At 40.7% G+C, this 19,534-nt stretch overlaps 1 protein-coding gene across 1 annotated transcript; it reads left to right on the top strand.

Moving 5' to 3' along the window:
- Positions 1–4,496: 4,496 nt before the first annotated feature.
- map3k3 (mitogen-activated protein kinase kinase kinase 3) lies at positions 4,497–18,948 on the top strand. Its single transcript, XM_053338819.1, has 16 exons — positions 4,497–4,580; positions 5,072–5,193; positions 7,056–7,096; positions 7,564–7,663; positions 8,300–8,413; positions 8,670–8,790; positions 9,849–9,982; positions 10,343–10,416; positions 10,554–10,621; positions 11,990–12,085; positions 12,273–12,434; positions 13,037–13,185; positions 14,380–14,511; positions 16,265–16,394; positions 16,493–16,670; positions 17,867–18,948. The coding sequence occupies exons 1-16, from the start codon at positions 4,577–4,579 to the stop codon at positions 18,093–18,095; spliced, it is 1,854 nt and encodes a 617-aa protein (XP_053194794.1). The 5' UTR covers positions 4,497–4,576; the 3' UTR covers positions 18,096–18,948.
- Positions 18,949–19,534: the final 586 nt, after the last annotated feature.

Genomic DNA, 19,534 nt, shown 5'->3' with positions numbered 1-19,534 from the left:
GAAGTAAACTCGAGCTCCAAACCTCAAAATGTGCCTCCAGATACTTGTGAGTCCATGAAATTGTGATGTTGGTGTCAATATTAGACTTTTTTCTCTTAAAAGTGGTCAATTTGTATAATCTTAAACAGGTGTGGACCACAGAATGACAGCTTCTTCTCCTAACTCTTCATTTTTTTAGCTGTTTTGAGAGATTAAACATACATTAATCTTTTTGAAATGTATATTTGAACGTGTCTGAGGGAAAACTATGTTTTTGCCGATTTAAGCACGAGCTACTTGTCGAGATTGCAGTATTTAAATGTGAACCAAACTTCACATGCACACCTGAAACATGAGAGACATCAGGCGAGGGGGATTTTGCTGTGAAGCACTGAATCCAGATGCATCACTGGCCCGAGACAGAGTAAGGACTGTGGCTGGGAAAAACAGCCTCAGACTAAACACCTCTCAAAGCAGACAGAAAGGAGAGGGGGGAGGAAAATCCATGTAAATCCTGCTAGTCCTGGAAATGTGATACAAGGAAAATAAAGTGGGCACAGCTGACTAGACTGGTAGAGTGCACAGACTCTCTCTCTCCATTAAATTCCCCACATTCCGCTTGGGAGGTAATTAAAATCAGGAGAAACAGGGGAGAGCAGAGGGTAGCTGGGGGAATAGACGCATGGGTGAGTTGTTGTGTTGTTGACTACCAAGAACCCCTTCAGGTTCACAGTTGGAGCGCTTCTTTCCACATCCAAGCAGCTCTACTGTTCTCTAAGGTGTAGGTAGAGAGGAGATAAAGGCTCTACGTACGTTCCCTGAAGTCACTGGAAACCTGTGCTACGACAGGAATCGTACACCTCATTAGCTCCACGTTATTTATTAGGGGGATAAAATGTCAGAAGCGTGAAGTTCGAAGGGGTTGAAGGACAAAAGTCTTTGGCACCTACTCCGTTGGAAGTGGAATATGAGAGCGGCGGAAGCTTGAAAGCAACGTGGCAACGCTCCGTCGACCACAGGCGGACATGCCCGGCATTCCTGTGGGTGATTATTACCCAGAAATCCACAGAGTCAATGAGTTGCCTTCGGGTGCCGACGCTGCCCATGTCATGTACAGAAGCAGTTTCCCGCGTCCACGTTTTTTTTTTTCTCTTCTGGGACAGACTTCTGAAAGTGCAGACTGTACGACCTCAGACGAACGACAGTAACCTCTTCTGTAGATTCGTCACAGTATAAAGTATTACTCTCCTGTTGTCTTAGTTACAGTTATATTGAAAATTAAATTAGCTTAAATCTACTTATATAAATGTAAATGAACAGAAGAAACCTAAATGAAATCAATGTTTGGCGTAAGCATGCTTTTGCCTTTTAAAACGATCAAAATAATCAAATAGAAAAGGGGGCATAGACCAACTCCTGACGATCCGACTCAACGAGAGGCAGATGAAGAAAAATAATCTAAAGCTTTTTATAGAAAACATGTTGGTCAATTATAAAAATTTATATTGAGGATTTGGCAGCAGGTTGGGTTTTTGTTTTTGACAGGAAAACCCTGAGAGGCAGGTCTCCGTTTATTCTCGGGGGGATGTGAGACTTTTATTCAGTAATCAAATATGCTTTACATTTCAGGAGGTGTTGCCTTCAAGTTACCTTCTTGTCTGGAAATTTGAACTCTCTCAATACCACTATACCAGTATGAGGTTCATGAACCCTAACTGGACTGTCTTTGTTTGCGTGTCTAATAGCATAATGATGTTCCACCACCAGTCTAGTCTTCAAAGATCTGCTTGTTTATGACTCCAGTGGTTGTTCAGGAAATTGTTCCCCCAATTTTGTACTCTTTTCCTGTTACAGGATGGAAGAAGGAAATGCTCTTAGTTGCGTGTTGGCATTGTGTGCATCGACCACATTGGAAATTACCTTCTGATGAGGGTGACAACAGTTGGATTGGTTTGGTATGGAAGCAATCTGAGTGTCTTTTAAGGTTTCTTACTCTGCGAAGGGTTCTTTGTACAGTTCACCAACTCGTGGGTCACTATGCCGATTGAATGTTTGATTTGCTGTGCCTTGTTCGAGTATCCAAGAATACCGTACTAAGGTGTTTTTTCATTCTTGATTCTGCAAATACTTTATTCAACGCTGTGTTTGGTTGTTCGTCAACATATCGTCTCTCCTTGAACCTCCCCTTTATAACATCCACCTGTTGTTCCAAAGACTCTGGTGTGCTACAGATCCCTTTGTAGTCTGTGAAATTGATTAATGGGGGATGGTATCCTTAATATACTGTGGATGGTAACTGTCTGTTATGAGAAGATTATTGCCATCGCTGGGTTTTCAAAGAGATCAGTAATGAGCTCATTCATCTTGTTTGATTATACAAAGAGGTTTATCTTTTGAGAGTCAAACTCCAGCTTGAACTTGAGTCGTGGATGATAGTTTGCTCCAAGCATCTTGGAGAAGTTGACACCGTTCTTCTTCTTAGGTTTTCGGTATCTCAGCTGCTTCTGTCTCTTTATGTAATCCCAGACTGAGTTTATGGTCTTGAGATCAGTCCTCTGTGGGGGCCAAACCATCTGTTGCAGGACTCCTTGTTGTTCTTGTTGGCCAAGATAGTTCTTTATGACCCTGTTTCGGGTAGCTGTCATGCTCCAGGATAAATCTGAGACTGATCTGATGCCTCCCTGATGGCATTGCATTTGGATAAGAAACTAAACATTTAAAGTGCCTAAAACCTTTGTTATTCTAAATGTCAGCGAGTTCAAGCACATGTTGTGTTTATTGTAGACTCTTGTTTATGTCGGTCTCTTTTCTCCATCAGTTCAGACCAGTCATGAGAAATGACTGATCTGTCTTTTCCCTGAGAGACTAATCTCATTTGTAGACACAATTTGGCTCACCAGTATAATTTATTATATTATTATAATAAACTATTATTCATAGCTCATATTGAAATTAGCCAAATAGAAGAAAGAGAGTTTATTATAATGAAACAGGGCTGCAACTAATGATTATTTTCAGTTGTTGATTAATCAGCCAATTATCATCTTGATTAATGGATTAATCAGTTGGTCTGTAAACCTTCAGAAAACTGGAAACATGACTATCACGATATCCTAGAGTTGAGGGTGTCGACATCAGACGTTTGGATTTTGGTCTGTTGGTTGGTGAAAACAAAACAGAATCACTGTATTATAATGTAATACAAAGAAAAAGCAGCAAATTCTCACATTTAAGAGCAGGGAGACATCAAATGTTTGGCATGTTTTGCTTGAATAACTTTGTAATCATGTCATTTTTGTTTTAACCCTGCGCACCAGATGGGAAAGCCTGTTTGGAAAAGGGCAGGTACTTTAAAAAACCCCATCTGTCTATCACTTTCTATCACTGTCTTACTTTGCGAGGCTGCCGGATTTGTGAGATCATGAGATAACATGAGAATCTCGTTGAAAGCTGATTGGTTCAAACCTCCGATGGTTCAGAAACAAGCACATAACCTGAAGCCAGACGAGACCGATTCTCACATGATCTTGAGATGTTATGATCACAAGCTTTGTTCAATTAAAAGTGGTCATATCCACTGTACAAACAAATATTCATCCGTCTATTGTAATTGTGAAAACTGAGTTTGTGTTTAAGGGCCTCAAAATTTTTAAAAAAAGCACAGGAGTCCTTGTGTTCTCCTTGGTTGAACTGGTTTAAATTTCTTGGTTTATTGGTACAGATTTAAGGAAACCCTCTCCATTGAAGGAAATGCCTCAGTTTATAGTGTTGAAGGCCTTATAGTGCCTTGAACGGGGCAGATAATATTGCCGTGTTAACATCAACAATGGAGTTATGACACAGCTGAGTTCGGGTTCTACAATTCGTGCAACCGGAGACAAATTAAAAGCTGGTAGATATTTAAAATGGCAGAATACTCCCCGTAAAAAACATTCTTCCCATATGAACTGTGCCAAACTGACTGCCAGTGCTGCTCGAGTTTCAGCCGTTTCCAATTGTCGTCGTTTCTCATGGGCACACACACATACATACATACATACACACACACACATCCTCACATGCACTACACTTTTTCTGATTCAGACCTTCAGTAGGGGAAATCTTCAGCTCTGTGTTCTGCAGGATTAGGCTACTATTTTTTTTACATGCATGCAAGGAATTAACCATGAAAAGGGGTTTGTGCTTTAAATGAATAATCAGCCTCTGTTTAGTGTCATATTAAGACACTGTAGCATGTAATGTAATTACCTACATACCACAAAATAAGGGTACAGTACATCCATTTTGTCATGCCAGCCTTTGGGTTTCACAGTATAATTACCTTTTCCTTACTGCCTTCTCATTTTTAGTAATGAGGTATGTACTGAAAATACTGAAATTCTTTGTGAAACTGTCTGATAACCTTTTGTCACTCCTGTATGACCTGTATCTTTCTGCTCTGTTTATATAAATATAAAAAAAACATATTAAGAAAGTTTAACAGGGTCTGGAACTAATTGATTTCTGTGTTTAAAACCACAGGCGGTGGGTGTGTTGGCACTGCAGTGACAAGTACCTGAAGATTGGTTTTTAGACCACGTACGCAGACATCGCCACAATGAGTAAGTCTTCTATACTCACTCTGATGTAAGACAGACATTAAGAACATGGTTTTCTCACAGCACTGGATAAAAACAGACACTCACACCATCCCTGAGGCCAGAGCCTGTGCGAGCTGCTCCTCCAGACACTGTCGGGTGAAGGATTGGTATTCAGCGTTGTGGAGATGGGGGTTTGGTTCTCTCTGCTGCCCTGGGGCTGTATGATGTCTGTCCAAGCTACACAAGGAGAATATTTTCTCTTTGTGAGCTTTTCCAGCCAAGGCAGTACTTGCCCTGAGATCAAACATGGGAATAGGCATATCAAAAACACTGCAGCCCTTCCCTGCCTCTAACACCCTGTCACAGGATAGTCTCAATATGGCTGTTGTTAAAGAGCTTATTCTCAGACACCTTTAAGAAAGAGCTAAGTACTAAAAGCTCATATCTCTCACCTTGTGTCAATCCACACTCTATAATTGTGTTTTATTTCCCCAATCCATTATCCCCTCCAGATGAGAGGCAGGCTCTCCACTCCATAATGAAGGACCTGGTTGCCCTCCAGATGACGCGGCGCCAGCCTGTGTTGTCTTATGACAGCGGCAAAACCAAGACACCAGCCCAGGCCAACAGACAGGTGGGTAGGTCTGAGAATGGATCGTAGAAAATATCTGAAGCTTGTAAGTAAATGGTTCGGAAGACTGAGCTTGTGTAAATGTGTCCTCATGTAACACAGGATTTATGGAAATGGTTCTGAATGATAGATAATACCTTTCAAAACATTCAGTCAAAATCACATTGACTGAGATATTTTTGTTAGTTTCAGCTCAAACATCTTGATCCCACATGTAAACACACTTGCATGGAAGTTTTCCTAAAATGAAAAACATTTTGAAGTGGTACGAGTGGTCTAGTGGTTCCTGAAGAGGCGAAGGTAGCTAGATGGTTATCAAGATACTGAATATCCAAAGCTCTCAGGTTAGAAGCCACACATACCAATGTCACCACCATGAACAGCCAAGTGTCAGCAGTTGAGGAGCAGCTGCTGAAATGTCAAAACAAAAACCTTCGCTGTTAACGTAAAGGATGGAGCGAGACAAGTCTAGAGGCTGTTGAAGGTCTTTTGACCACAGCTTGAATCTTTTACTGTCCATTTGCACACAGTTGCATCATAGCGGGGGACTAAAACTAAACACAGAATGAGTTTCTCCAACTTCAACAGCTTAAAATGTATTAAGTCCAGTTATTTTTAACCACATCTCTAAAAATATGTTCTGCTTCTGGGGAAAATTCCCAGTAGCCCCTCTTTGACCTTAGCTTTTTTTGTTTTTTTTACTAGCATCATTAAGCTGTAGCCACAGAGAAAAACAGACAACTCATGTAGGTTAGTGTTTACATAAAGTCAGACTGACATTAAGCTGCTGTTTCTTCTTCTACAGCAAACATATCAGCTCTATTAATAATGTGTCCTCTGTTCTCTTCTGAGAAAACAAAGCTGACAACAAAAGAGAGAAAGTCATATTTGGTCCCCTATTTTCTGCATTATTTTGATGAAATACTGTTCCATCATCAGCGATAACATGACTGACTCAAAGGCAGAGCAGGCGGTCACACTGAGCCTGATAGCATCCTGCTAAACAACACAATAGCCACTCTGAACAACAACCCAAATTAGCTTTCCTGCTAGAGTCTCCTTCTTATCTAACTTACCAACATGAACAAACATCTTGACTTGCATCATATAGCTTGTTGAACGAGCCACCAAACCAACAATGGACAGTGTCTGTTAGCATGCTAGGGAGCTAATTAGCTACTCAGCTGTAGCACATTAAACAGCATGTAGACATACCCAAAAATGTCACTTCATATCTGTTAGATGCTGGTTTGGTCATTCCTCTGTTAGTCTGCAACATTGGGTTTACTTTGTCTCTGTTTCCTTCAGTGTAATAACATTAGCCTGGCAGCTAATATCAATAAAACAAGCCTCGACATACCTCTCCACGCAGAAAAAGGAGCATTTTTAATATTTCCCCAAAGACCATTATTTTTTCTTTATTCTAATATTAAAAAAAACTATTAAAAATATGTTCACATTATTTTTGACTTGTAACAGGGATGATTTAATGTGATTTCAGTTGAACTCTCGAACCACTGATTGCCTGCCTGGGAAAGACAGTCTGCACCATTTTCCCGAGCTCAGTAACTTAGTTTGCACTTATTATGAGGAGAGGTTGGTTCCCATAAATGATGAAGCTGTGGGATTCGCACAGATGGTGACGTGTCTGTCCGGCTAACTCTCTTTGTTTGAGACAAAAATGTGAACACGTTAAACTTCGGTACCCTAAAGTTTAGCCACTCAAGTTGTATCACAGTCTCTAGCATTTTGTTTTGTTGGTGGTGATTATATCTACTTGTGGTGGTTTCATATTTTTTTTCTTCTTTGACACTTTTGTGACCTTTTGAATGTTCTTTAACCACCTTTTTTCTGTTTTCTCTCAGGACGATGTCAGGATAAAGTTTGAGTTCTCAGGAGAAAGGAGGTGAGTTAGCTTTGGACTTTATTTACATACATGTTGTGTGTCTGTGTGTGTGTGTGTGTGTGTTGGTATTATACAGACACACACATATATGCAAGCGAGAGAGCGCATAAACACACACACAGACATAAACACCCTCGCTCAGGCATGCTGTTCTTGTCACATGTCCCAGTTCATGAGAAAACGCACATCTCAGAGTGCAAACACACACTCCAGCACTTAATTCACACTGGTATGTGCGCTGGAGAACGGAGGGGGGGGGCACTGTGGTTAGTCTGTGGCTGCCAGCACAGACCACAAGTATGCAAGGTGTACTTAGAGGAATCTGCACACACTAAAAACAGCAGCCTGTGTGTATATTGTATGCATGTGTGCATGTAACTCAAAAGCAGTTTTTTCCTAGCAGTTGGTACAAATCTCTCATAATCTTGTCTGTCTGTCTGATTTTTTATTATTCTGTCATAATATAGGATCCTGATGTTTGGACGGCCGGTGCAGTTTGAGGAAATCCAGCAGAAAGTCAAGACTGTCTTTGGCCAACAGCTAGATCTGCATTATATGAATAATGAGGTAAAAGCAGAGTCTCTTGTGCTGTTTTAGGGCTCCATCCCACTTTGCCCTCCTTCACCTCTCTCTCTTCAGTCTAAAGTGCATGTAGAGGACAATGATTGTTTATTATGTATGTGCACATGTGTAAATATATGTCTTCATGTCTGCATGTGTCCATATTTTTCGTAATTGTAGTACACGTTTGCATAGTCATCAACCACTTTATTAGGAACATCTGTGCAATTTAATTCAATCCAACACAACAATTCTGCCATAAAATCTGCTTTTATGAAGCTTATAAATATTCAGTGTTTGTTGGCATTGTCACAAAGGTGATAATTTAAGTGTGCCGCCACCACCACCACCACCACCCACTATGACCTCAATAATGAACATAAAGTAGAATTATCACCTTTCTGACGATGTCAACAAAAACTGAAAATATATAAGCTTCATAAAAGTAGAATTGATGGCAGAGCCGTTGTGTTGGATTGAATGTGATTGGTGCTCCTAATAAAGTGCTCAGTGAGTGTTTGTATGTGTGTTTCTGTTTTTAATTAAATGATCAAAAATGCAGTAACTGTTTTAACGTTTCCATTTACTTTTTATATCCTTGTTCATATGTATTGTTGATTTTTTTTTTGTGTGTCCTGCCAGTTGTCCATCCCTCTGCGAGATCAGGATGACCTCGACAAAGCAATCGACCTGCTGGACCGAAGCTCCAACATGAAGAGCATCAAGATCCTGCTGCTCACACAGGAGCATAGCAACGTGAGAGACACACACACACACACACACACACACACACACACACACACACACACACGTATACCGGGTGTTCATTTACACATTGCACCACATTGCACCACTGCCATTTCTTCACCACAGAGCCCTGTTGTGAAAAATCAAAGTTCCCCATTTGTTTACATTACACTAACTGGCTTGCTGGCATTGAGCCATCTTTTTCCGTCATGTGCTTCAGCCATGTTTAAACCACCTGTCCTCCTTTTCCTCCCTCCAAATAAAGGCCTCCTCTCCGTCCCACCACGCTCCATGTAAACAGGTGAGGATCAAGGCCTCCCAGTCCACTGGAGATGTCAGCACGGTGTACCAGTCCTCCGAACCCAGAGGGCGCCATCTATCAACTGGTACGACTAATGTTATCTGCAAGAAGATAATTGGCATGCTGATTCAAAGCAGGAAATGTCATCGGGTCAATTCTCCCAGATGCCTCGACGTTCAGTGAAAGACGAGCTGTCATGCCGTCTTTTTTTACCATGTTGAATTCCCTGTCTTTCGCCCTCTCTCTCTCTCTCTCTCTCTCCCCCTCTCCACCCCCCTCTCTCTCTCTTTCTGGCCGTTCTTTCTTTGGCTTCCCCTTCTAGCAATGGGTCCTCTTCCTTTTCCTGTTCACCATCACTAGACGATGCCTGCTGGACAGCGGCCAATCAGATTAGGGAATGCTATTAGTGTAGTGGACCACTGGCCTGTTGTATGTTTTTTTTTTTTTTTTTTTTTTTTTGTGGCTGCAAGACAGCTTAAAATCTGGACTTAATGACAGCAACAGGCTGAAAAAACTAAAACCAGCTGTCCGTCTTTGATGCTTTCAAGTAGTATGTCTGCAAACAGCACTTTCATTTGTTCTATTTCTCAATCTTGGTGCGAGTGCTGCATATGTTTTGTATTTTTTTGACAGTCATGACAACAGTATTACAAATAGAACTGCAGCTAACAAGTCTTTTCATTACTGATTCATCTGTAAAGTATCTTCACAATGAATCGATTAGTTTTTTCCATAAAATGTCAGAAAATGGTGAAAGTCTATATTCTCAAATACTCAGTTTACTATCATATAAAACTAAAGAAACCAGAAAATATGCTAATCTGAGAGGATAGAATCACATAATTTTGCCTTTTCCTTCTTAAAAATGACGCAGACAATAAATCTATAATTTGATAGTTGGCAACGAATTAAATCATTAACTAATCGATAGATGTTTGAATGGTGAGGTCTCAACCACTGCACACTGGGGAAAAAACCTCAACAGAAATTAGTTTCAGCCTTGCCAACATGTAATAAACTTACTCCAAAAAAAAAAAAATAAATAAATAAAATTAACAGACATTTTTATGCACTGCTTGTTGTTTTAAACGCATATTTTTCATATATCTCACATTTTCTTCTATGCTCATAATTTCTGTCTAGGTTCTCAGAACACAGGGCGTAGCTCGCCGCCCCCTGGCTACGTGCCTGAACGCCAACAGAGGATCGCCCGCCAAGGTTCATACACCAGCATAAACAGTGAGGGGGAGTTCATCCCCGAGACCAACGATCAGTGTGTGAGTCATCGCCTCAGTGTTAACGGGGGAAGATCCACATTAAAATAGAATTCATGTGATCGTGTGGTGAGTTTATAATCTTAGAAGAAACTCGATTCAAGTTTTCTGACTTCTCTGATGAAGTTTTTTGGACACTTTGGAGGGATTTTTGGTAGATTTGGAGGTAGGAATGGTAATGGATATGAAGATGTTAAACTCATTTGGGCGTAAAAGGTTCAGTGAGTCCCTAGAGTTGTCTTTGTTCATGAGCCCAAATACAAATTCTGTTTTAAGGTGGATTTTCTGTCTGAAACCATAAATATATACAGAAAGGAGCATGTTCAAACACACCCTTCATTTGTTTTGTAATGTCCTGCACAGGTGCTGGATCCCTGGAGCAGTGCAGAAAACTCTATCTCTGGAAGCTGTCAGTCGCTGGACAGCAACTCAGACAGGTGAGGAGCAAAGCTTTACTCACCTTACAGACTTTAACAATGGCTGTGTACAGGAACTCACCACTCATTGGGAGGAAATGTTTTGGACGCCCCCTTTACATTTCTCACTCTTCTTCCTTCCTTGTCCTGTCACTCAGCCCTTCACTGAGGAAGTCTCGAATGCACAGAGCCAAGAGTTACCCTGATAATCGTCAGGAGTGCTCAGGTGAGAGACGACGCAGCTCTATAGTGTTACTAATAACCATGCAGAAATATTGTATTAACCCTCCTGTTGTCCTCCCGGGTCAAATTGACCCCGTCCGTTTTGACTGTTCCTTCTTTCCTTCCTTCTTTCCTCCCTCCTTCCTCCCTCCTTTCCTTCCTTCCCTCCTTCTCTCTTTCTTTCCTCCCTCTCTTCCTTCCTCCATCCTTTCCTTCCTTCTTCCTTCTTTCCTTCCTCCTTCCCTTCCTTCCCTCCTTCTCTCTTTCTTTCCTCCCTCCCTCCTTCCTTCTTCCTTCCTCCCTCCTTTCCTTCCTTCCTCCCTCCCTCCTTCCTCCCTCCTTCCTTCCTCCCTCCTTTCCTTCCTTCTTCCTTCCCTCCTTCCTCCCTCCTTTCCTTCTTCCTCCCTCCCTTCCTTCGTTGACTCAAGGACAACAGGAGGGTTAAAGCAGCACACTCACATCTCATTGGATAAAGCTTTGTGACAGCTTATATCATGAAGTTGTTCACACATTTGAACGACTTTAAAGCCATAAATACAGTAGATGCATTAAAGTTTATAGAGGAAATATATCAACCATGAGTTTATCTATCACATCAGTTGAAATCAGACGAATACAGAACAAGTAATAACAAGTAAAAATCAGTGTTCATGTAGAAGGAAAAAGTCTAAATGGGCTTTCTGATGACCTCTACCTAAAAATATATACTCACATAAATATAAAAGAAAAACAAAGTCACATAAATCCAAAATGAAACCTTGTCTTATATCCTTTAAAGGACTTTAAGGTAGAAGAAAATGTATCCCAATGACGGTAGTACTTCCATAAATTTGGACACTGATTGAAAATTGGCCTCAGCTTATCAGATGTTTTGGGAAGATGAAGATTAGATATATTACTATGATACTAGAAGATTTCCGTGCTTGAATTGAATCTCATAAATAAAGAATACATATTTGGAAAATGAGTTTTTTTTAAATAAAGGAGCCTGTGAAGAGAAAAGATTTGAGCTGGTTGAAATTCAAAGAGTTTTTATTGAAGAAAGACTGTGTGAAGAGTTGATAGAAATGTACTTAGTTATATTGAAAAATGTAAAATAGATTTTAAAAAAATATTCAAACTTGTCTTGAAGAAGAAAATGCATCTCAATGAGAGTAGTAGTCCCTTAAATTGGGACACTGATTAAAATTTGGCCTCTGTTTAAATGAAGATTAGATATATGAATAAATAAAGAATAAAACAGGCTCATTCATAAATTCATATCTAAAGAGTTCTCCGTACATTAAAGAAATAAGGGAAGATAATGCTAGATTGTGACTGAAGTAGACATGAATCCTAATGACCTTTGACCTTTTTGGATCTTTGCTTTCAGACAGGGAGAATCATGTGTATGACAGAGTTGCGGGGAAGGGAGGCACCTTTCCCCGCAGGTACCACGTCTCCCTGCATCATAAAGACCACAGTGAAGGTAAATCTCTCTCTCTCTCTCTCTCTCTCTCTCTCTCTGTCTCTCTCTGTCTGTCTGTCTGTCTGTCTGTCTGTCTGTCTGTCTGTCTGTCTGTCTGTCTGTCTGTCTGTCTGTCTGTCTGTCTGTAGTGTTTCCTCCATCGTGTGATATTAAAACCCTCAGCCTCTTTTTCCCGCTCTCCTAACAGGTCGGCGGACATTTCCGCGGATACGTCGCCCACAGGGAAACCTTTTTACTCTGGTGCCCTCGCGGCGGTCGCTCAACGGCAGCGAGGAGAGTCTGGGCAGCTGGCAGCTGGTCGACGCCCAGGGCCGACTACGTCCCCAGGAGCGCTCTGTCGCACATAAATGTGAGTGTGTGTGGATCCAGCTGGATTCACCTAAATCAAACTTTTATTGAGAGCACATACTTCACATTTTAGGATGATGATCATGAGATCAATAGATAATATACCGCAGGGTTAAAAGGGCGCTGTCAGTGGAGTTATTTTTACAAATGAAGCCACTAAATCAGATTTGACTCGTAAAAGGATGAAAAAGATAAAAAGGTTCAGTAAAATCTGCTTCTGAAACAGTTAGATAATCCTGCCTACTCTCATTAAACTTGTAAATCGGTTCAGGTTAAAGGAACTTATATGACATTTTGGGAAATACAGTTCAATTTCTTTACATGAGAAAATAAAATTACCTAGAAAAAAGGGGAAATTATAGTCAGTAGAAACTTTAGAGGAAGATGCATTAAAGGATACAAATGATAGTTTTGTCTCTGAAAAGGTGTTTTCATGTCATTTACTGTTTTATATGATATACAAGATGTCATGCTTAATGAAATTTGCTTCTGAAACCAATAATTAAGAGTAAAAAAACATTGTAACGACTCTCATTAAACTTGTAAATCGGCTCAGTTTCTTAGATGATTAACAGCTGTGTGTCTGTGTGTGTCCTTTCTCAGCACCCAGCGCCCCGGTGACGTGGCGGCGGGGGAAGCTTCTGGGCCAGGGAGCGTTTGGGCGGGTTTACCTGTGTTACGATGTGGATACTGGGAGGGAACTGGCTGCTAAGCAAGTCCAGTTTGATCCTGACAGTCCTGAGACCAGCAAGGTGAGCCAGCCGCTACTTAGTCATAGTTCTCTTTTAGCCTTCCTCATCGCTCCTTCCTGTTACCGTTAGAGTACATTTCCACTCTTGCTTATGCTATGATGTTGCAGCTTCAGTTTTTTTTTTGGTTTTGTTTTGTCTTGCTGTCATTGCACGTAGACATTTTTTTGCATCATCTATTAATGTCCGCAAATGGCTCCCCTTCATTTCCTCCCCATGTTGACAGTGTAAATCCTGTATGGAAACAGAAAATATGAAACCATTGGTTGTTGATTAATGACAAATCACGAGTCTGCACCACAATCCTGCTGCAAAAAGCGCCAAGAATGAGCTCATATGTTGTGCATGTTAATCTGCTCAGGCCATTATGCTGGAATGCAGGTAGTTAGCATGACTGACTGAGCATCAAATTAATGAATCAACCACTTTAAACTCATTTATGCTTCAGTTTCTGAACCTTAAGTCATGATTTTAAACTTGATTGAATCTCCAAAACACGTAAATGAAATAATCAATGTGCAGGAGAGAAATTGAATAACTCAAGAATGTATTGAAGAGGGTTTTTTTCCCCCTCGGCATCAACACCCCTCTTCCCCATTTTAATGTCTTTTCCTGCCTGACACATAGAAAACATGCTCAGTCACTTCCTGTATCTAAGAGGAGTGTTGTGGTTGCAGTGTTGACGGGTCAGCGTTGCCTTGACCTCACATCACCTCATCACAAACTCTCCACCTCCTGGTTTGTAGCAGCTGTAAATCAGTTGTTGTTTCTATGAAACCATCTCATGTGTTGGGACTTTGGGAATACTTTGTAAGTCTCAAACTTCCCTCCGGCCTGTGATGTGACTGTTGTGGCCTCGTTCGCTGAAGTAAACACAGGAACTTCTTTTGAGGAACTGCGCTGCTGGCTTTCATTCGCTCTGTGCTTTAAGCTTTCACTTTTGGCTGACTCCACATGCACTCGTTAATCGCTGTTTACCATCCGTGTGTTTACACTTACATTTTTTTGTGATCACTGTTAACAGATATGACTCCACTGTATCTTTAAAAAAAAAAATAGAAAAAAACATTTTATCTGCAAAAGAAAACATTGACTCAACACAGATGTTATTGTTTGAATACGTTTAATCTCTGAGTGGTTTTGGTGACTCTTCAGTGTGTAATTTCTCTGCTCCTTTTTACGTACGTTTCTGTGCAGGAAGTCAGCGCGTTGGAGTGCGAAATCCAGCTGCTGAAAAATCTGCATCATGAGCGAATTGTTCAGTACTACGGATGTCTGAGGGATCACAATGAGAAGACCCTCACCATTTTCATGGAGTACATGCCGGGGGTGAGTCCCAGCAGCGTAGGACCTCTACTCTAAACATATAAATCGGGGGGCGGGGGTGTATGTATGCGTGTTCTGAGAAAAATCAAAATATTGTCTTTTTATATTACTGTCTCTTTGTACGTTGTTCTCAATAAAAAGATAGTTGAAAAAAAGAAAAGTATGGACATGAAAGTATGGAAATGAATATGAGATTAGTTTAGATTATTTGGATCCCCATTAGCTGTTACCCAGGCAACAGCTACTCTTCCTGGGGTCCATGTTAAAATAAATGCAAAACAACCAATTACAATTACAATATAACATAAATGCATACCTAAATAGAGTCCCCCCCCCCCCCCCAACACCCCCCCTGTTAAATGAGTACCTGGATGGTGCATTCAAAACAGTCAAAAAGTTGAGTGTGTAACTATGGAGACCTCTCGCCCTCAACCGTTGCCATCTTGGCTACGTAGCAGAAGGGGAGGGACCACTTTCCAAATTGAAAATGGCAGCTAAGGGTGTAACTACGTTGAACATCATCACATCACCGTCTGTAATGATCTGGTACTGCCAATGACACAGAAGTGCACTTTCAAAATGAAACTTGACACACACACAAAAAAAGGTTTTAAATAAGGAACAGTAACAGGAATAACTTGCAGTTTATTTCAATAACGGGAACTTATCCTGTTAAATTTATAGGAACTGTTACTCGAGTTTTGGTTCCTGGACCAAAATGATGTATTCTAGTTATGACTAATCTAAAAATGAGCAACTAAAGCAGAAAAACCTCTTTCTCTTTCATTACTGTGGCGCTCATGTTAGACACTGTTAGTATTGATGTAAGTATTAGATAGATAATTTTGGGGTGTGATAAACATATTGTGTTGGTCTATAAATGGAGCTCTAGAGAAGTAGGCAGGAAATTATAAAGTATTAACTTCCTCCTGCTCTTTTTTCAGACATGTGGTTTTATTTTAGTTTGTTTACTGAGAGTTTGTTGCTTATTTTAAATTCTGTTATAAATTGTTTGTCTTTTTTTTACATTTGTTTGTTTTTAATACATAATTTTGTTATCATTGGCATTTTTTTATTGTTTGTTTTTATACACGTTTCAAAATTAAGTTTATCAAATCAGATCAAAGATAGATTTCCTGGGTTTTTTGCATTTTCACCTCTTTCCACCTCATCAGTTCTTCTTTCTAATATGTCAAAAAGTTACAAAATGAAATTGCAAACAAAGTGAATTTGCCTAATCATTGCAGTTCTTCAGCTGTCAAAAGGTCAAAAGGCCTTTTAAAGTTGAACATTTTTTTAGTCCATCTCTGGCTCAGACCTGAAGTGATGTGGTAGTTTTTACATTTTCATCTCTTTCTCCGTCTCTTCGTGTCTTCTCTAATATTCAGACATCTTAAAAACATCTAAAAACAAAACATCATACGAAATGAAATCACAAACAAAGCTCATTTGTCTAATCATTGCAGTTCTTCAAGTGTGATGAAAATACAAACAAATAGTAGTAAATTAAATTCTACTTTCTCTACTCTCTGCTTTAGATTTTGAGTTTTAGTTCCTGGGGATAAAATGGTCAAAAAGGTCCTTTATGGTCCAACATTGAATATTTTAACTTTAGATCCTTTAATTCAGTCCATATGTGGCTCAGACCTGCAGTCATGTGGTAGTTTGATGGTCTTGAATCCTCACAGTATGTGTGTTGTTGCACTTTTGTCTCCAGGCAGTATGTAATGTAAAGCATGTGTTTCTTTTGTATCAGGGTTCAGTCAAAGACCAGCTCAAAGCCTACGGCGCTCTGACGGAAAATGTGACCCGGAAGTACACGAGACAGATCCTGGAGGGGATGTCCTACCTGCACAGCAACATGATCGTACACCGGGACATCAAAGGTAGCGCTGGTTTGTTTTTTTTTTACACGCAGGCCTGAGCGTTGTACTGTGAGGTCCGTAATATTTACATGTTCTCGGTGTCGACTCTCTTCTCTCAGGTGCCAACATCCTGCGGGATTCAGTAGGCAACGTGAAGCTCGGAGACTTCGGTGCCAGCAAGAGGCTGCAGACCATCTGCATGTCTGGCACCGGCATCCGCTCTGTGACCGGCACCCCCTACTGGATGAGCCCGGAGGTGATCAGCGGAGAGGGCTACGGCAGGAAGGCTGATGTGTGGTAAGACGAGGTTATACACACTGTGGTTCAGGTTAAAGCGAGTATCAACGATATTTACTAGGAGACCAGTGTATAATGTTTTGTTATCAGCGACTCACTTCAGCTTTATGGAGCTTTATAGGGAGTTTTTGCCCCTTGTTTAGGCTGGAAATCTACCGTTTGGTTCACTCTGTGCTCCCAAATCTCAGTTTTGTGTTCATGATCTATTTCCTTTAATAATACATACTTATATGTAGTTTAACTGACTGATAAGTTGCTTTAGTAGAGCTGTAGAGCAGATCTTTTTACACTCGTAGACTATCAATTCCTTTAGACTTGTATATTTAGATTCTTATTGAGGTTGTTTTTTAATGCTGCCACAGAAAAATACCCAAACTACTGCAGCAAACATTGATCATCTAGTGTCCCAAACAATGAAGTGTTTGTTTCTCGGTAAAAAAGAACACGATAAGCAAACACAGACACTGTGGCATTATTACATCTGAAGCACAAGCAACAACTTAAGAGGAATAACTCTCGCTTACAGCTGTTTTTTATTTGCTGCATTACAGAGCGATGCCTCAGTCAAAGTAGTTCAGTGAAATGAAACGGGGTCAACGGTTGCATGTACAGACTGGATGAGAAATACCTTCCTTCAATGAGTAGGATCACCAGGAGCCGCCTCTGTACCCAAATATGACAAGTTTATGACGAGACGTGAATGTGAAAGAAGGAAAAATACTGACTCTTTAGAAGTGGCAGCAGCAGTGTTGCTCTTATAAGGAAAACTTTTTAATAAAGTGAGGAGCCTGCTGTATGTATCCCAGTTCCTACCACACTCCCACACACACATAGCAGACAACATTCCCTTATGCAATCTGATTGGGTGGTAACCCACCAGGAGAATGATGTGATTGGCTGAGGGCCAGTCAGACAGGTCGTAACAGAGGTTGGTATGTTCTAGGTTCCCAGCCGGGGTCGGGAGGGGTAGTAATCCTCCCAGGAGGGCTTGTTGTACCTCCCAAACAGGTGGAGGAGGCCCTCTGCAGACTGCCAGAGCAAAGAAGTGGAGTGTGTGAACCGGAGAAAGTTTCCACTCAAAACATTCCTTCAAAAGCTCAAGTGGAGAGCAGCTGAGGCGTAATATGTGGTATCTGTTTCAGCTTGTTGTTCGAGGTTTGAACTGAAGTAAAACCCATCATGTGTGTCGTTTGCAGGAGCCTCGGTTGTACGGTGGTGGAGATGCTGACAGAAAAGCCTCCGTGGGCTGAATTCGAAGCCATGGCAGCCATCTTCAAGATTGCCACACAACCCACCAACCCGCTGCTGCCCTCCCACACCTCCGACCAGGCGCGGGACTTCATCCGCTGCATCTTCGTGGAGGCCAAACACAGGCCGAGCGCTGAGGAGCTGCTCAGACATCCCTTCTCACAGATCTTGTGCTAAAACCTGCCTGGTTTCTGAACTTCAAACCGCAGCATAGCACAGTAGTAGCCTCAGCACTTATCTGTAGCGTCCCGTCCGTGGCAGAAAAATGCAGATGTGGAACTGATCCAGATGTCAGCGTTAAACCCACTGAGCACATTTCAGACACTTTAGAAGAAGATTCAGTCTCTTCTGATGCAAATCCAAAGGACAAGCCAGTATGTGCTTTTACAAGAGTCGCCACCAGGGGGAAGCAAGACACAGGTGAAGCACCTGGTGGGCTGCTGATCCCCCTCCGATACAAACACTTATGCTCACACTCCCAAAAAAGAAACGATGCTCTCCAAAGGCAACAGCATGGAGTAACAGCTCATGCACCAGTTGTGTCTTCATTAAGTATTCACTCCAGTGTTTACAGTCACTTTTTGGGCAGTTTTGAGTAACAACAGGAAGCTCAGAAAAAGGCTGATCAGCATTTTTAAAGCTACAACAGACCTAAAGCTCAAAATCTGCCCATTGCATGTTTAACACCACTGGTGCACTACAGTGTTAAATGGACATGATTGTTTTCCTTTTTTTTCTCCACTTTCCTTTTTTCTTAAACAAAGAAAACTCCATCCTTAGAGCTACAACTCTTTAAAATGTACTTAAGCTATTTTTGATGCAGTCATTTCATTTCAGGCTTCATGTTTGTGTCGATGGGGTGAAAAACAGATGAATTGAGGTCATGTGGAGATGTGTCTTGCGTAGCTACACTGGAGACTAATAGCAGAACAATGATCAGCTGTTGAAATCATTGACGGTAAATGAGCCAAGGCATCTTTTGGTTTCAGGATGAAGACATCAGTCAGCATGGTTAGGTAATCTGACAGGTTAGAATTCATGATAAGAGCCAAATACCTAGCCTCAATAGTCCATGATGCACCACAGCTATGAGCCCCAGGTTGGTACCTCGTCTGTATTATCAATACTATTTGAGTCACAGATCAATCAATCAATCAATCAATAAGACCACTCAGTACAAACAGGAATGGAGGAAACGCTAACACAGCTCATGAATTTTCAATTAGGAAACACCAGAAAATTGTGTGAAAAAAGATAAAATACGAAAAGTAAAGTGAATAAAATCAGAAATGTAAGGTAGGCTATTAAAGGAAAATAAGGATAATATATATAAGGATATAATAAAGATAAAATAATAATCATAAAATAAAATAGAGGAGATGTGTTGAAGTAAGTAAAGCCAGATGTAAAAAGTAGGTTATTAAAGGGAAACCCATCCAGAAAATAAACATACAATAAAAAGATAAACCAAGAAGAAAACAGGCTCAAACTAATAAATCAAATACTGATACACAGATAAATAAAAATAATTAAAAATATCAACAAATCTTAACATTAATTTCTCTGAAAAATTAAAATTATGATCTTTGAAAAGACAAGAAAGTTGAAGGTACCTG

Source organism: Scomber japonicus, chromosome 18 (assembly GCF_027409825.1).
Source record: "Scomber japonicus isolate fScoJap1 chromosome 18, fScoJap1.pri, whole genome shotgun sequence".
Classification (NCBI taxonomy): domain Eukaryota; kingdom Metazoa; phylum Chordata; class Actinopteri; order Scombriformes; family Scombridae; genus Scomber; species Scomber japonicus.
This window is presented reverse-complemented; position numbering and strand designations above follow the sequence as displayed.

What these genes read in the sequence shown, in the direction of transcription:
- map3k3 (XM_053338819.1), top strand. An exon ending in TCACACAGGAGCATAGCAAC is followed by an intron (nt 8,414 to 8,669) that starts GTGAGAGACACA and finishes CTCCAAATAAAG; the next exon opens with GCCTCCTCTCCGTCCCACCA. An exon ending in CGTACACCGGGACATCAAAG is followed by an intron (nt 16,395 to 16,492) that starts GTAGCGCTGGTT and finishes CTCTTCTCTCAG; the next exon opens with GTGCCAACATCCTGCGGGAT.